The sequence below is a fragment of the Monodon monoceros genome, unplaced genomic scaffold (assembly GCF_005190385.1).
Source record: "Monodon monoceros isolate NGI ecotype Baffin Bay Population unplaced genomic scaffold, NGI_Narwhal_1 Super_Scaffold_2, whole genome shotgun sequence".
NCBI classification, from domain to species: Eukaryota; Metazoa; Chordata; class Mammalia; order Artiodactyla; family Monodontidae; genus Monodon; species Monodon monoceros.
The window spans coordinates 30,345,267-30,359,516 of NW_021703776.1; the positions used below are offsets into that span (position 1 = coordinate 30,345,267).

Here is a 14,250-nt window from a genome sequence, read left to right on the forward strand (position 1 = left end):
AGAATTTACCTCAGAATGTGTTCCAATCTCTTCTACTTGCATGTGAGGACCACCTGTCTAACCAAACTGCCTGCAAACAATCAGGTGTGAGAAATACTTATTGTGCATAAGCGGCAAAGAGCACTGATTTTTACCACCGGCGCCTGTTATACTGACCACTAAGGAAGCTTAAGGGATACCCATGGTGACCCACACTTGCATTCCAGCAACGTCAGTCCCTGCAGGACACAGCTATAGGTCCAAACCACCTGGGATTACTGCTGTCCATTTTGGATATTTCCTTCTTACAGGTGCCCCTGATCATTTTAACAGCACTCACTCTTTGACTCCAGCACACTGCTCCTACAACACTCTCTTGCTGGTGACAAACACTACTGATGCACTCTTACAAAAGCTTCATTAATTTTTTAATGTAACACCATTTTCCTATAAGGTTTACACTTCTTTTACACACAGGTCTTTTAAAATCATATGCAACGTATAACTGCCAGTTTCCACCGTGATGACAGTGTAGGACTGTCTCCTTAGTGAAGGCCTGTTTAAGAGGGAAGGTAGCTATGATACTGTGAGAAAAGGCACTGTGATACCTTTAGTAAACAATATTTCCAAGAGGAAAATGTGTTTTGTGTTGAAAGTAACTTCACTTCTTTTGATTTAGGGCCCAGCTATATTTAAATCCAGTCCTATAAAACCAACTGACAACATTGCTTATGAAATATTATATAAAGTTATACTGGTTCATTCATCCTCACAAACTTGACTTCCCACATTGGGCCAGACACTAAGCTCAGTGATGAGTCTACTTCAGAGTTTTAAGTAGGAGAAGGTACTAAGAGGGAATTCCCTGGCAGTCCAGTGGTTAGGACTCTGTGCTCTCATTGTCAAGGGCCTGGGTTCAATCCCTGGTCAGGGAACTAAAATCCCACAAGCCCCGGTGGTGAGACCAAAAAAAAGAATAAGAAAAGGTACTCAGGGTAAACCTTTTGAACCTGATGGTTCCATAAAATATGGCACCATGTGGTTTTCTGCCTTTGCAATTTACAGCGTCTAGTCCTCACTCTGCTGGTCTTACTCCTTGTTTGGTTTTGGCAGGGAATATGCAGGATCCCTTTTTCTCTAGAGCATACGCTATTTTTTTTTGGTTGCGTTGGGTCTTTGTTGCTGGCCACAGGCTTTCTCTATTTGCAGCAAGCAGGAGCTACTCTTCACTGTGGTGGCTTCTCTTGTTGCAGAGCACGGGCTCTAGGTGCTCGGGCTTCAGTAGTTGCAGCACGTGGGCTTAGCAGTTGTGGTGCACGGGTTTAGCTGCTCCGTGGCATGTGGGATCTTCCTGGACCGGGGATCGAACCTGTACTGGCAGGCAGATTCTTAACCACTGCGCCACCAGGGAAGTCCCATAGTCTCCTATTTCTCCACCATATGAAAGTGGTGAGCCAAGACCCCTACAAAGTTTTAAGCTCTCAAAGCTGATCATTTCACTGACAAGAATAGTCCAAATAATCTGATCAATTAAGTCAACTTTTATTTGGCATCAATATCATAAAATGTTCCCATACTACAATTTGAGAACAGCAATTCTAAGAGAACAGAGCACTGGATTCAGAAAAATAACTCTTTTAGTAATCAATAAACACTTGAAAACTTTAAAAACAGGTACAGGTGGAGAAGGGGAGACTCAGCAGGCTTCATGAAAGGACCCTGACAAGAAGACTATCATTTCAATTCAATATAGCAACCCAAGATTTCTTTATCTTTCCTTTATCTACTTATCTACTAGAAAAATTGTTAAGATTTTCTTTCTTATCATTTTTCAGTCAGCAGTTAATACAAATATTTGCCGCCTCTCATGAGCAATATCCAAGGAATATCTAAAGATAATAGTTTATAAGGATGTTGGCTTAATTCTAGATAAGTCAATTAAGTAGTACTGCTTAAATTGTCTCTTTGAAGGAGATCAATTCAGTGAAAACAATCATTTTGGGTTGGTATAGGACACACATCAATGGGTTCCGTTTAATGACAGTTAAAACCATTTTAATATCTCTGAAAATATTACGTTCAAGAATCTTAAAACAATTCCTATACAGTACTTATTATTAAGCAGTCTACTTAAATAATGAAATAATGTTCACCTTGGGAGATTCAAGGTAAATAATAGTAACTTATAATGAAGTCAGCCTTCACAATTGTTTTTTTTTCCACAATTGTTTTAATATTAGAAATAATAAAGACAACCAACTTATATTAAAATATTATAAATAATAGTAAATGGTGAATATTTTCAAGATGAAGTTTTTAGCAAAAGAAAGGAGAGGTTGGTACTTCTAATAGAAATATTTAATAAATATTGTAATGGGATTCTAATGGTGTCAGCGTTAGGGAATAAAGTAATAACTGATGGAATGAGGATGTTTTTATTGGTAGTTATATCCTCAGTTATTTACATTTTTCCACTGGAAGTCTAAAAACTTGTGACTGAGTATACAAAACAGCACTAGGAACGTGCCATTTATAAGCGCAAAGTAAAACATCAAATGAGAATTCTGAAGTTACAGTCTCATTTCCAGGCTCGTGCAGAATATCCATCTTTTTTTTTTCATCTGTCCAATTTAAAAAGAAAAATTAAGGAAAGTTGTACAACTGCAGACCAAAAACAAAGTGCTAGTTGTCATTCCATATTTGCCTTATTCTAAAAAGAGTACTGTCTCCCAAATGGAATCAGGATTCCCCATGTCCCCCTGTACATCAAAACAGACATCTACTTTAAGATAAAGTATTTTCTATCAAAACATACTTTATTGCTTTTTTAAATGTCAAAATCAACACCAAAGTTAGGCTTCGGGAAACAAGAGGGGTGTAACTATTGTCACCACCTGAAAGCTGTGGTTCATAGATTTAAGCTCCTAGGACTTCAGATTTTCCTTGGGAAAAAAAAAAAATTTATTTATAAATTTCCTGCTGTTGACTCAAAAGGATCCTGAAAAATTAAAAAACAGTGAAATTAAATAGCCACTGAAATGTCAGTAGTCTTAAAACTTACCTGGTGTGAAACAGATGTGTAGGTGTATCAACCTGTTAAGCACACTGACACTGTGCTTATTGAACTATATTGCACAGGCCATGAAACCTCATGGTACCTGCCAGTCACTCACTCTTCTACTAAGAAAGGAAGCTAGATGTCTTTAGTAAAAAATCAGCCTATATATTGGACATGGAGGAATGGACCAGAGATAGATATATGACCTGAGAGCAGCCCACAGGGACAGTCCAAATATGATGGTATTTAACCAATCTAACCTGATACTCTTTCCTTGGAGGTCTTTTTGATATCTGGCAGCATATATACTCTTATGAGTTATATGACTCACACTGATGACTAACTATTGTAGCAGGGCCAGATGTGGTCTCCTTACTGGACCACATTGACTAAAACTTGGTCTGTAGTTAACACTCTGGGTAATGTGTATTTCTGTTACTATTTACCCAGATCATTACATGGAATTTCAACTGGCAGGGAAAATAAAATAATTTCATAGTCTGACCTCAAGATCTCTAGACTCTAACTCTCTGCTATAATCTCAGCTGCAGGAGCCCTGGTCTATCTCACCTTGCCAAAGGTCTCCTATATTGATGCCTATAATGCTGATCAGTTCTGGAAACAGAACTGAACAGAAAATGGAAAGGATCCCGTATGTCTTGGTGGGACAAGTGCTTCACAGGACAGGAGAGAAGTTATCCTAGAGTACAGAGTTGGTCACTTCAGAGTCCCTAGATGTCCACAGGTCTGCAGCAGGGGTTGGCAAACTATGGCCTGCAGGCTAAATCCAACCCAATGACTGTTTCTGTAAATAAAATTTGATTGGAGGGATTTCCCTGGTGGCGCAGTGGTTAAGAATCCACCTGCCAATGCAGGGGACACGGGTTCAAGCCCTGGTCCAGGACGATCCCACATACCGCTAAGCAACTAAGCCCATGCGCCACAACTGAGCCCGTGCTCTAGAGCCTGTGAGCCACAACTACTGAAGCCTGTGCGCCTAGATCCTGTGCTCTGCAACAAGAGAAGCCACCGCAATGAGAAGCCCGTGCACTGCAACGAAGAGTAGCCCCTGCTCGCTGCAACCAGAGAAAGCTCACGCACAGCATCGAAGACCCAACATAGCCAAAAATCAATCAATAAATAAACTAATTAAAAAAAAAAACACCTCATCACACTGCTTAAAAAAAAATCTGATTGGAATACAGCCATGCCCACTTGTTTACGTATTATCTATGGCTGCTTTCCTGCTACAGCATCAGAGCTGAGCAGTTATGGCAGAGAATGTGTAGCCTAAAAGGCTAAAAATATTCTCTGGTCTTGTATAGAAAAAGTTTGCCAAGCCCTGATCTACAGCATGTTGGCATAGCCCCTTGGAAAGGAAGGACAGCTTGCTGCCCCAACCATCTAACATTTTACAGATGACACATATCCTGTGTTTGGGTGTCCTACATTTACACTTTTACTGGGTAAGCTTTCTAAGTGGGACAGGCTATAATCATATGGCTCAGCTGCTCAGGCTATCCTGCGATCCTAGGGCATTGGGATGCTGAATGAGATGCTGCATGTAACTTTAGGCATGTCTCAATATGACCAGAGAGCACACGTGTGGGATTCCGGAGCAAGGCCAACCTACTTTAAGCAGATACCATTTTTTCAGTAAATAGCTCCTGGCTGGCTGCTAGGGTCTGACAGACAGCAAATGTCTGACACCAAGGGACACCATATCATTAACCCAGTTTGAACAGTTTTACCTGACCTACCAACTCACAAACAGCATGCTTTCAACCCATGATCTAGTATTTAAACATAAAACTGGGCATATGGAGGTCCCAAAGGCACAGAATACCCAAATGGGATAATCACAACCCTTACTCAGTAGGCCTTCTCTCTCACCCAGGGTTATGTCTTCATGGAGGTGGTCCCTACAGATCAGCTGACAAAATTGAGAGACCTGAGCTTGGTTCATTCGTGATAGTATTAGCCAAAAGTGGACTGCTTAAGCATCATACTCCCTTCAGGAATGGTACTAAAGGATAATACAGAAGACACATATCCTGATATGGCAGATTTTCAAGCAGTTCCTTTTATTGTCCATTATACCTCTCAGTAGAGAAAGCCTCAGGCCAGTTTTTATCCATTCTCGGATGGTGACTAATGGTTTTCCCAGATGGATACAGACTTAAAACAAGCAAGCACGAAAGGCTGCTGACAAGGAGATCTGAGGAAGGATAATGTAGAACGCACTCCAGAAAGGAAACAAATTTGGGTCCCACATGAATTCTTACCAGAGTGCCCACAACTGCAGCAGAGTCTCTTAATAATCATGTGGACAGGACTGCATCTATATCTTTCCTCCCCAATCCGATGCTTGCTCAATGGGCTTATGGTGACTCCAGTGGCAGCGATAGATATGCATGCAGTAACTGCATAAGTCAGTGGCTACAGAAGCTAATGGACTTTCCCTCCCTGAGGCCAATGTGGCTATCCACTACTGGCTAGCACCCACTTTGTTGGCAATATTGACTGATTCTAAGAACTTGATTTGTTATCACACCTTGAGGGAACCAGTTAGTTACCTAATACCAAGCTAACTACACTGGAACGCTTCCATTGTTGAAGGGACAAAGCTCTGTCCTCATTGGAATTGATACTTATTCTGCATGTGGATTGGCCTTTGCTGTCTTTTGCACTCTTGACAACACCATCATATCTGTTTTTATAAATGCCTTGTATATCACCACTACAGTATTACACAGAAAGCCTGCAAGGACACACTTCTCAGAGAAAGAAGTATCAGAAGTATCCTGATGTAAAAAGGATGTTCTGGACTCACCAGGTTATCTATCATCAACAAAAAAAAATGGGCCTATGAGATGTTGAAAGAGACCATGAAGTGCTGAGATTCAACATCAGTTATGGGTACCACCTTGCAAGGTCGGGGTGCTATCTTTTAGGATTATGGTATCTGCTCTGCTTGGGCAATACATGTAGTAACAGCAAAATATGGTATTATCTCCCCCACAGCCAGAAAACACAGTTCTAAGAAACAAGGGGTAGAAATAGGAGAACATTTTCTCATGATCTATTTTTTAAAATTGTGTTCCTACGGCTTCCCTGGTGGCACAGTGGTGGAGAGTCCGCCTGCCGATGCAGTTCGTGCCCCGGTCCGGGAGGATCCCACATGCCACAGAGCGGCTGGGCCCGTGAGCCATGGCCACTGAGCCTGTGCGTCCGGATCCTGTGCTCCGCAACGGGAGAGGCCACAACAGTGAGAGGCCCGCATACCGCAAAAAAAAAAAAATTGTGTTCCTAGACCTATGACTCAGGCTCTGCTGTCCAACTGGCATAACACATAATGGAAAACACATTAAAATTGGTAATAATTTCTAGATGGTTGGGGCTTCCCTGGTGATGCAGTGGTTATGAATCCGCCTACTACAAGGGACATGGGTTTGAGCCCTGGTCTGGGAAGATCCCACATGATACGGAGCAACTAAGCCCATGCGCCATAACTACTGAGCCTGAGCTCTAGAGCCCACGAGCTAAAACCACCGAACCCACGTGCCACAACTATTGAGCCTGCGCACCTCGAGCCCGTGCTCCGCAACAAGAGAAGCCACCGCAATGAGAAGCCCGCGCACCGCAACGAAGAGTAGCCCCCACTCGCTGCAACTAGAGAAAGCCCGTGTGCAGCAATGAAGACCCAACGCAGCCAAAAATAAATAAAATAAATTTATATTTTTTAGATGATTGGATTAAAGGTAATTTTATCTTTTTTTCTTCATGATGGTCTAGATTCTCCACATTTTCTAGAATGACTGTGTATTATTTTATATTCAAACGTAATTACTAAGGGGAAAAGAACAACCCGCATAGCTCTAGAAGCAGATTTTCAATGAAAATCGCACATAACGAAAGCAAGGAGCTGTAATGAACGCAAGGAGCTCCTAAGAAAAGACAGAACTGTTTCCCGTTTTCTTTGATAATGGTTACTATGTAGCACTCCAGAGCAATGATGGAAACATTTGAAATCTGACTAAGCCTCAGTTTCCTTATTTGTAAAATGAAGGTGATAACTATGTATCTTGTAAGGTCTATGAAAGAACACCATAAACTATAACATCTCCTATATGAGTTATTACTACTGGTGGTAGGTGCGTGTCTATGTGCTCAGTGCTTTTAAAAACAAAAACAAGAATAAAAATTAGTTACCTTTGGGTTAAAATATCTACAAGACTGTGGTTGGGAGCCTCCAAATAGCGCTATGCGGTAGTCATGTTTCTTTCTTCTGGGCCTTGTGCCTTCTACCAGTTCTTCTCGATCCTCTGGAGACAGGAGATGATACCTCATTCCACCTGTAGAAAAACATATGGCAACTCTTCAAGAACTTCAGGCACTTTAATACTTTGAAAAGGAAATACCCAAACAAAATAGTGTTTTTATTTCTGGAGCTTTTTTTTTTAAATCATCCCTCTATAGCATTTAAGGAAAGAATGAGGGAGAAGAGGCAGGAGAAATATTTAATAATCTGAGTCCTAATCAATTTATTATTCTCAGCAATCACCATTAATGCTAAGATTGTCCCACCCACTTACTAAATACCAGGGAATTATCTGGCTTTTCAAGCAACAGTTGCCATAATACTAATTACTGAAATGCAGATCTCCCAACCCAGCTGTTCTCAATCTTCACTGTACATTAGAATCACCTAGAAAATCTCAGAAACTATCTATACCTGGGCCCTACCACAGGCCAGTTAAATCAAAATCTCTGGTGGTAGGGCTAAAGCACTGGTATCACCACTTAAATGTGGTTAAAAGATCAGCAGCTTCAGCACCTGGGAGCTTGTTAGAAATACTGAATCCCAGACCTACTGAATCAGAATCCGCATATTTAACAAAATCCTAAGGTAAATCAGATGCACATAAAACTGTGAGAAGTACTTACTGCTTATTCTAAAATGCAGTGAGGATTCAGAACTATTGTGATCTAACATGACCCTTTTCCTTTAAGCAATTCCTTAATTTTGTCAAGTCAGGGGACACTCAACAGTTAAAAACTTTGAAGATGTCATTTCAAATCAGCGTGGGAAAGGTGGATTGTTCAATAAATGATGTTAGACAATGATATGGAGAAAATATTTGTACCGCTACCTCATATTTTACTCTAAAGCAAATTCCAAATCAATAGAATATTTTAAAATGTAAAAAACCTCACAAACGAACTATAGGAAAAATCGGATAGTTAAAAAAAACAGGCCCAGAACAAGGAAGCCTAAGAAAAGACAAATAACACGGAAACTATGAAAAAAAATTCAGAACTACATAAAATTTTAGGTTAAACTACTTCATGGCAAAAAGAAAAAACAAAATCAAAAGACAATGACAAACTAGGAAATTATTTATAAATCATATAAAAGACCTAAAGATATTCTTAATAATATTAAGACGATCAACTAACAGAAAATTAGATTAATAATCTGAACAAAGTTCACGGAAAAAGAACTAATTACAAATGACTCTCAAACATATGAAGAGATGCTCAACTGCTCTAGTTAGAGAAATACAAATTAAAATCATACTTTCTCACTCATCAGATTGTACAAGATCAAACTATCTGGAACACAGGGTACTGATAAAGGAAGCAGCATGCTCCTACACTGCTGGTGCGGATGTGGATGGGTACAAATTATCTGGAAGGCAATACAGGATGATCTGTGAAAATTACAAATGCATACACCCTTTAGCCAGTAATTCCCCCTTTAGGATTTTAGTAACCTAAAGTTCACTGTCAGGCAAGTGGTTAAAAATTATGGTATATCCACATAATGGAATACTGTATGTGGCTCTTCAGAAACACGAGGAAGGGTAACATGTACACATGAGATGATTTCCAAGAAATAATGTGGAGTGAAAAAAAGCAAGATGGGAAGTTTCCTGGTGGTCCAGTGGTTAGGACTCAGGGCTTCCACTGCCAAGGGCCCAGGTTCCATCCCTGCTTGGGGAACTAAGATCATACAAGCCATGTGGCGCAGCCAAAAGAGAAAAAAGAAATAAAAAAAGCAAGACATAAAAGAGTACACAGAGTGGGATACCGTTTTAAAAATTTATATCTTTATTCATATATTTTTTATACATAATTTATACAAGTATATGTCAGTAAATTACTGTATATGCACAAACTCAAGACTACCTTTGGAAGGATATACAAGATAATAATGGTTACCTCCAGTGAGACTTACTTTTCACCATATACCCTTTTATACCTTTTTGAATTGTAGATGATGTGCAGCATTACTGATCCAAAAATAAAATAATGTAAGCAATTCTCAATACATGCAGAAAACACTTCTGTTCATGAGGCTGTGTTGGGCCTTTACAAGAGAGATAGAGAGGACACGTTTGGAAAACAGGTTGTGAATGAATGAAAATCAGTATCAATATTTCTAGCATCTCCTTCCATTTCAGAGTATGAGTAGAAGCACTGTGCATTAGAATAGCTGGAACACTCAGCAGCCTGCTCTAGGTCAGGGGTCAGCAAACTTTCTCTGTAAAGGGCCAGACAGCGAATAATTTAGGCTCTGCAGGCCACATATGGTTCCTATTATATATTCATTTGTTTGCTTTTTACAATCCTTTACAATTATAAAAACCACTTTTCCTCATTCCCTCCTCTCCCACTCTAGGTCTAAGACTGTAGTTCTTAAGGTATATAGTTCCCTGACTAGCAGCATCACTTGCAAACGTGTCAGAAATCCAAATTATTGAACACTACGCCTGAACAGATCTTGTGGGGTTTGAGAGCCGCTGCTCTAGTGAGGGCTCCACACAGGGCAGAGGTGTACTGTGAAATCTATGAACACAATACTCCCAACAAGAGAAGACAGGCAGCAGGGAAGGAGAGAAACAGGAGGGAACTGTTCCAGGCAACAGGCCACTGGGTAAAAGTGGCTGACTGTGGCTAACCAGGTCAACCCTGGAGGAAGCACAAACTGTGGCTCCTTCACTGATGGGCGGTTTCTCTCCCAGGACAGGGCTGGGGACAAACCCTCTGGCACCTTTCCCTGAGAAACGCCTTGCTCCTTAGGCTTTTTCCTTTGGGAGTTATTCCTTTGAGAGTCAGGTACTTTCATTTGCAAATTTTGAGTAAGAACTTAGACTGACCCTTTGTTATGGTTTTTTTAAAATATAAATTTATTTATTTTTGGCTGTGTTGGGTCTTTGTTGCCGCATGTGGGCTTTCTCTAGTTGTGGTGAGCTGGGGCTACTCTTCGTTGTGGTGCGCGGGCTTCTCATTGCTGCGGAGCACAGGCTCTAGGTGCGCAGGATTCAGTAGTTGTGGCACGTGGGCTCAGTAGTTGTGGCACGCAGGCTCCAGAGCGCAAGCTCAGTAGTTGTGGTGCACAGGCTTAGTTGCTCCGCAGCATGTGGGATCTTCCCAGACCAGGGCTCAAACCCATGTCCCCTGCATTGGCAGGCAAATTCTTAACCACTGCACCACCAGGGAAGCCCCTTTGTTATGGTTTTGACTGTGTTCTTCATTTTGTTTTTATGACTTGTTTCCTTTTAGTTGTAAATTCTTTCAGTTTAGTTTTATTCTACATTCCTATCATCTTCTGTTTTTCTTCTTCTCTCAAAAGGCAGACCCTAAATCAGATGGTAGGAAGGTAACTGATGATCTGAAGAAGGGAGGCCTTCTTTCCTCCACTGAGCTCTACCCAGGCTCCAAAGCCTGGAAGAGTCTCAGCTCCTTGTGCCTAGTCAAGGAATTTTAGAACTCATAGTTCTTTATTAGAACAAGACAAAACAAAAAAGGAAAAGAAAAAGAAAAAAATGTAACAAAAAACAAAGATTCCTGCTCAAGAGCCTAATCCCCACACTTGTTTGGATTTCTTGAATAATCCTGGTATCCTGTTTCTAAATCAATTCAGGATCCACATAAGAACTAAATACTTCACTGACTGGCTAATTTATCTTCAACAGCTTACACCATGTATGAAGAAACAGGTGCAGCTCTCTACCCAACGAAACCAGAAATATAACAGAGTTTGCAAATAGAGGCATGACAAAAAATCTGATATTAACTTGTGAAATCCAAAAGATGAAAGTCCTAATCTAAAGGCATCTTCTTGGTCCTGATTTTCTTTCACGTCCCTGTACTTCAAGAAACTAGCAGCAACCTATGCTGTAATTCTTAAAACTCCCTACATCTTGGTTATCGAGATACCAGCCTGGGAAGGGTAAGCTGGGACGAAGTGAGAGTGTGGCATGGACTTATATACACTACCAATTGTAAAATAGATAGCTAGGGGGAAGCAGCTGCATAACACAGGGAGATCAGATCGGTGCTTTGTGACCACCTAGAAGGGTGGGATAGGGAGGGTGGGAGGCAGATGCAAGAGGAAGGGGATATGGGGATATATGTATATGTATATGTATAGCTCATCCACTTTGTTATAAAGCAGAAACTAATACACCATTGTAAAGCAATTATACTCCAATAAAGATGTTAAAAAAAAAAAAAAAAGATACCAGCCTGTGGTTGAAGTAGCTTGGTGAATTCTCCTTTCCCGGTTCTTTGTCTACTACCCCTTAAATGTAGATATTCACAAGGATATATCCTTGCTTCATACCCTCTTCTTTTTTCCCTTGACACCATAACTGTAACCAAAAGGTATTATACCATGCACTGTCTTATGCTTTTGCCACTCATGAAAAATTTTTATATTATTAGATATTCATCTAAAATATTTTTAGTAAATATAGAGCATTCCATTGTATGGATATATTGTAATACTTTTCCAAACTAGGGGACAGTATTGGGTCAACTTACCTAAAACCACAACAATATTAAGTAGTAGCTATGTGATACGTTTGACAGAAATTTTACTTTACTTCCAATTTAATAATTGGGAGTAATTAATAATTATTAAAGTAATTATTAAAGTAAAGTAATTAATAATTATTAATTACTATTTAATAATCAGGGCACTCAAACTTACTGTCACTCTTTTTTTTTTTTTTTTTTTGGTGGTACGCGGGCCTCTCACTGCTGTGGCCTCTCCTGTTGTGGAGCACAGGCTCAGGACGCGCAGGCTCAGCGGCCATGGCCCATGGGCCCAGCCGCTCCACGGCATGTGGGATCTTCCCGGACCGGGGCACGAACCCGGGTCCCCTGCATCGGCAGGTGGATTCCCAACCACTGCGCCACCAGGGAAGCCCACTGCCACTCTTGAGAAGGGTATCTCAGGCAGGAATGAAAGTTGTCATTTCTCTTTTATTTCCTTCCTTAATTTTGTGTCTGAAACCAGCTATACCTTAAATGAAATGTGCAAATGAATGCCAAAAACAACTTAAGGTTTCAAAGTAGGTTTCTAAATACCTTCTAGGAGAGGCTTTCTTGCTCATTACATATTAATTGAAACCTATACTGCTATCCCATGTGTGGATACTGTCCATGTGGTTTTTGGTTTAAGATGAATGGGAACTCAAGAAGAGCCTGGTAGAGTTAGCAGGAGCATACTTACCTCAGCATCTCACAGTCATACACTACACATTTCAGGCCTGTTTAAAGAACAAGCTGAACTTCCACTTACAGCAGTATGACAGTTGAGACTTTCAGAAATAACTTTCTGCTACAAAATTACTACAATGCTGGAAAGAATAAAACAAACATTCTTTTAAGTGCATAGCTAAGAGCAGAGGGCCAAAAATGGAGGGCGAACTAAACATCAGAATAGTGAGTGTTAAGAGACCGTGGAGCTACTCTTGAGAGCTTTCGATAATACTGGAAACCTAGAAATTGATGTTACTGGCTGCATGAGGGAAGTAAGATTAGGTCTTGGATTTGCACAAGTGTTGGAACTGAGAGCTCTATCTAAAGCTGGATCACTTGTATTGGTTATACTTTTAATGAAGATAAGCTAAGAAAACTGTCTAATGGCAAAAAGGAAAAATAGTAATCTGCCTATTTCAATTTCACCTCCAGGCAGAGGTAAAGTCTCCCTCTTTTGAGAATTTATAATGACAGATCATACAGGCTTGAGGTTTGAATTTACCTGTCTACAAGTCTAGAAACCCATAAGTCGAGAAAAATTCAAAGTAGTCCTGGATTGTTGTGGCCCAGGGCACTTGGCAAAAGCAAACACTATTCTCCTCTTAAGGAAAACAGGGAAAACCTGGAGGAATACAAACCACACCTCCCAATATTTCTGGAGATTAAGGCTGATCAAATATAAGTTCATGGGACTTCCCTGGTGGTACAGTGGCTAAGACTTTGCCCTCCCAATGCAGGGGGCCCGGGTTCGATCCCTGGTCAGGGGATCTAGTTGCACATGCTGCAACTAAAGATCCTGCACGCCGCAAGGAAGACCCGAAGCAGCCAAATAAATAAATATTTAAAAAAAAAAATATATATATATATAAAAGCTCACAATCCAAAATTATAAAATACAAAGAATTAAGCCACCAGGAATAAGTCAATGAAAAAACAGCAGCATTTGGTCTTCAAAGACTTCAGATATTGTTATTATCAAACACAGAATATAAAATAACTGTATTTAATGGGACTTCCCTGGTGGTCCAGTGGTCAAGACTCTGAAATTCCACTGCAGGGGGCACAGGTTCGATCCCTTGTCAGGGAACTACAATCCTACATGCCACACGGTGCAACAAAAAAAAAAAGAAAAGAAAAGTGCTGAAGGAAAAATTAAGCCTATCTCCAAGAAGATAGAACAAAGAGGCAAAGATGGATAACAAGAGAGACTTAAGATTAGAGACTCAATGCCTAAAGAATCACAATACCAATAATAAAGAACTGAGAAATCTGTGGCTGAAAAGATAGAGAATGCCCAATATGATAACTTAAGAAAAAAAAAAAGAAAAGATGCACACCAAGGTACATTACTGTGAACTTTCAAAACACCAGGGATTAAAAAAAAAGATTTTAAATGCTTACAAGGAAGAATAAATAAACTGGCATCAGTTTTCTCAAAAACAACAATGAAAGCTAGCAAATAATGGAGAATGCTTATGATTTTCAACATAATTCTACACCCGGTTTAACTATCCTTCAACATTTTATGATAAAATAAAGATATGAGAGTTGTCAAATCTCCAAATATTTGTTGATCATATATTCTTTCTCAGGAACCTTTTAAGGATATGTTCAATCAAACAGAATTAAGAAAGGTGAAGACCTGGGGTTGAGGAAGA

At 40.1% G+C, this 14,250-nt stretch overlaps 1 protein-coding gene across 3 annotated transcripts in view; it reads right to left on the reverse strand.

Moving 5' to 3' along the window:
• Nucleotides 1-14,250, reverse strand: part of KLHL7 (kelch like family member 7) — a 63,640-nt gene that overhangs the window by 22,963 nt on the left and 26,427 nt on the right. For all 3 annotated transcript variants that reach the window (XM_029233881.1, XM_029233880.1, XM_029233882.1), the window contains one exon: nucleotides 7,250-7,392. In XM_029233881.1, coding sequence (XP_029089714.1) covers nucleotides 7,250-7,392 — 143 coding nt within the window. The remainder of the gene's footprint in view (nucleotides 1-7,249; nucleotides 7,393-14,250) is intronic.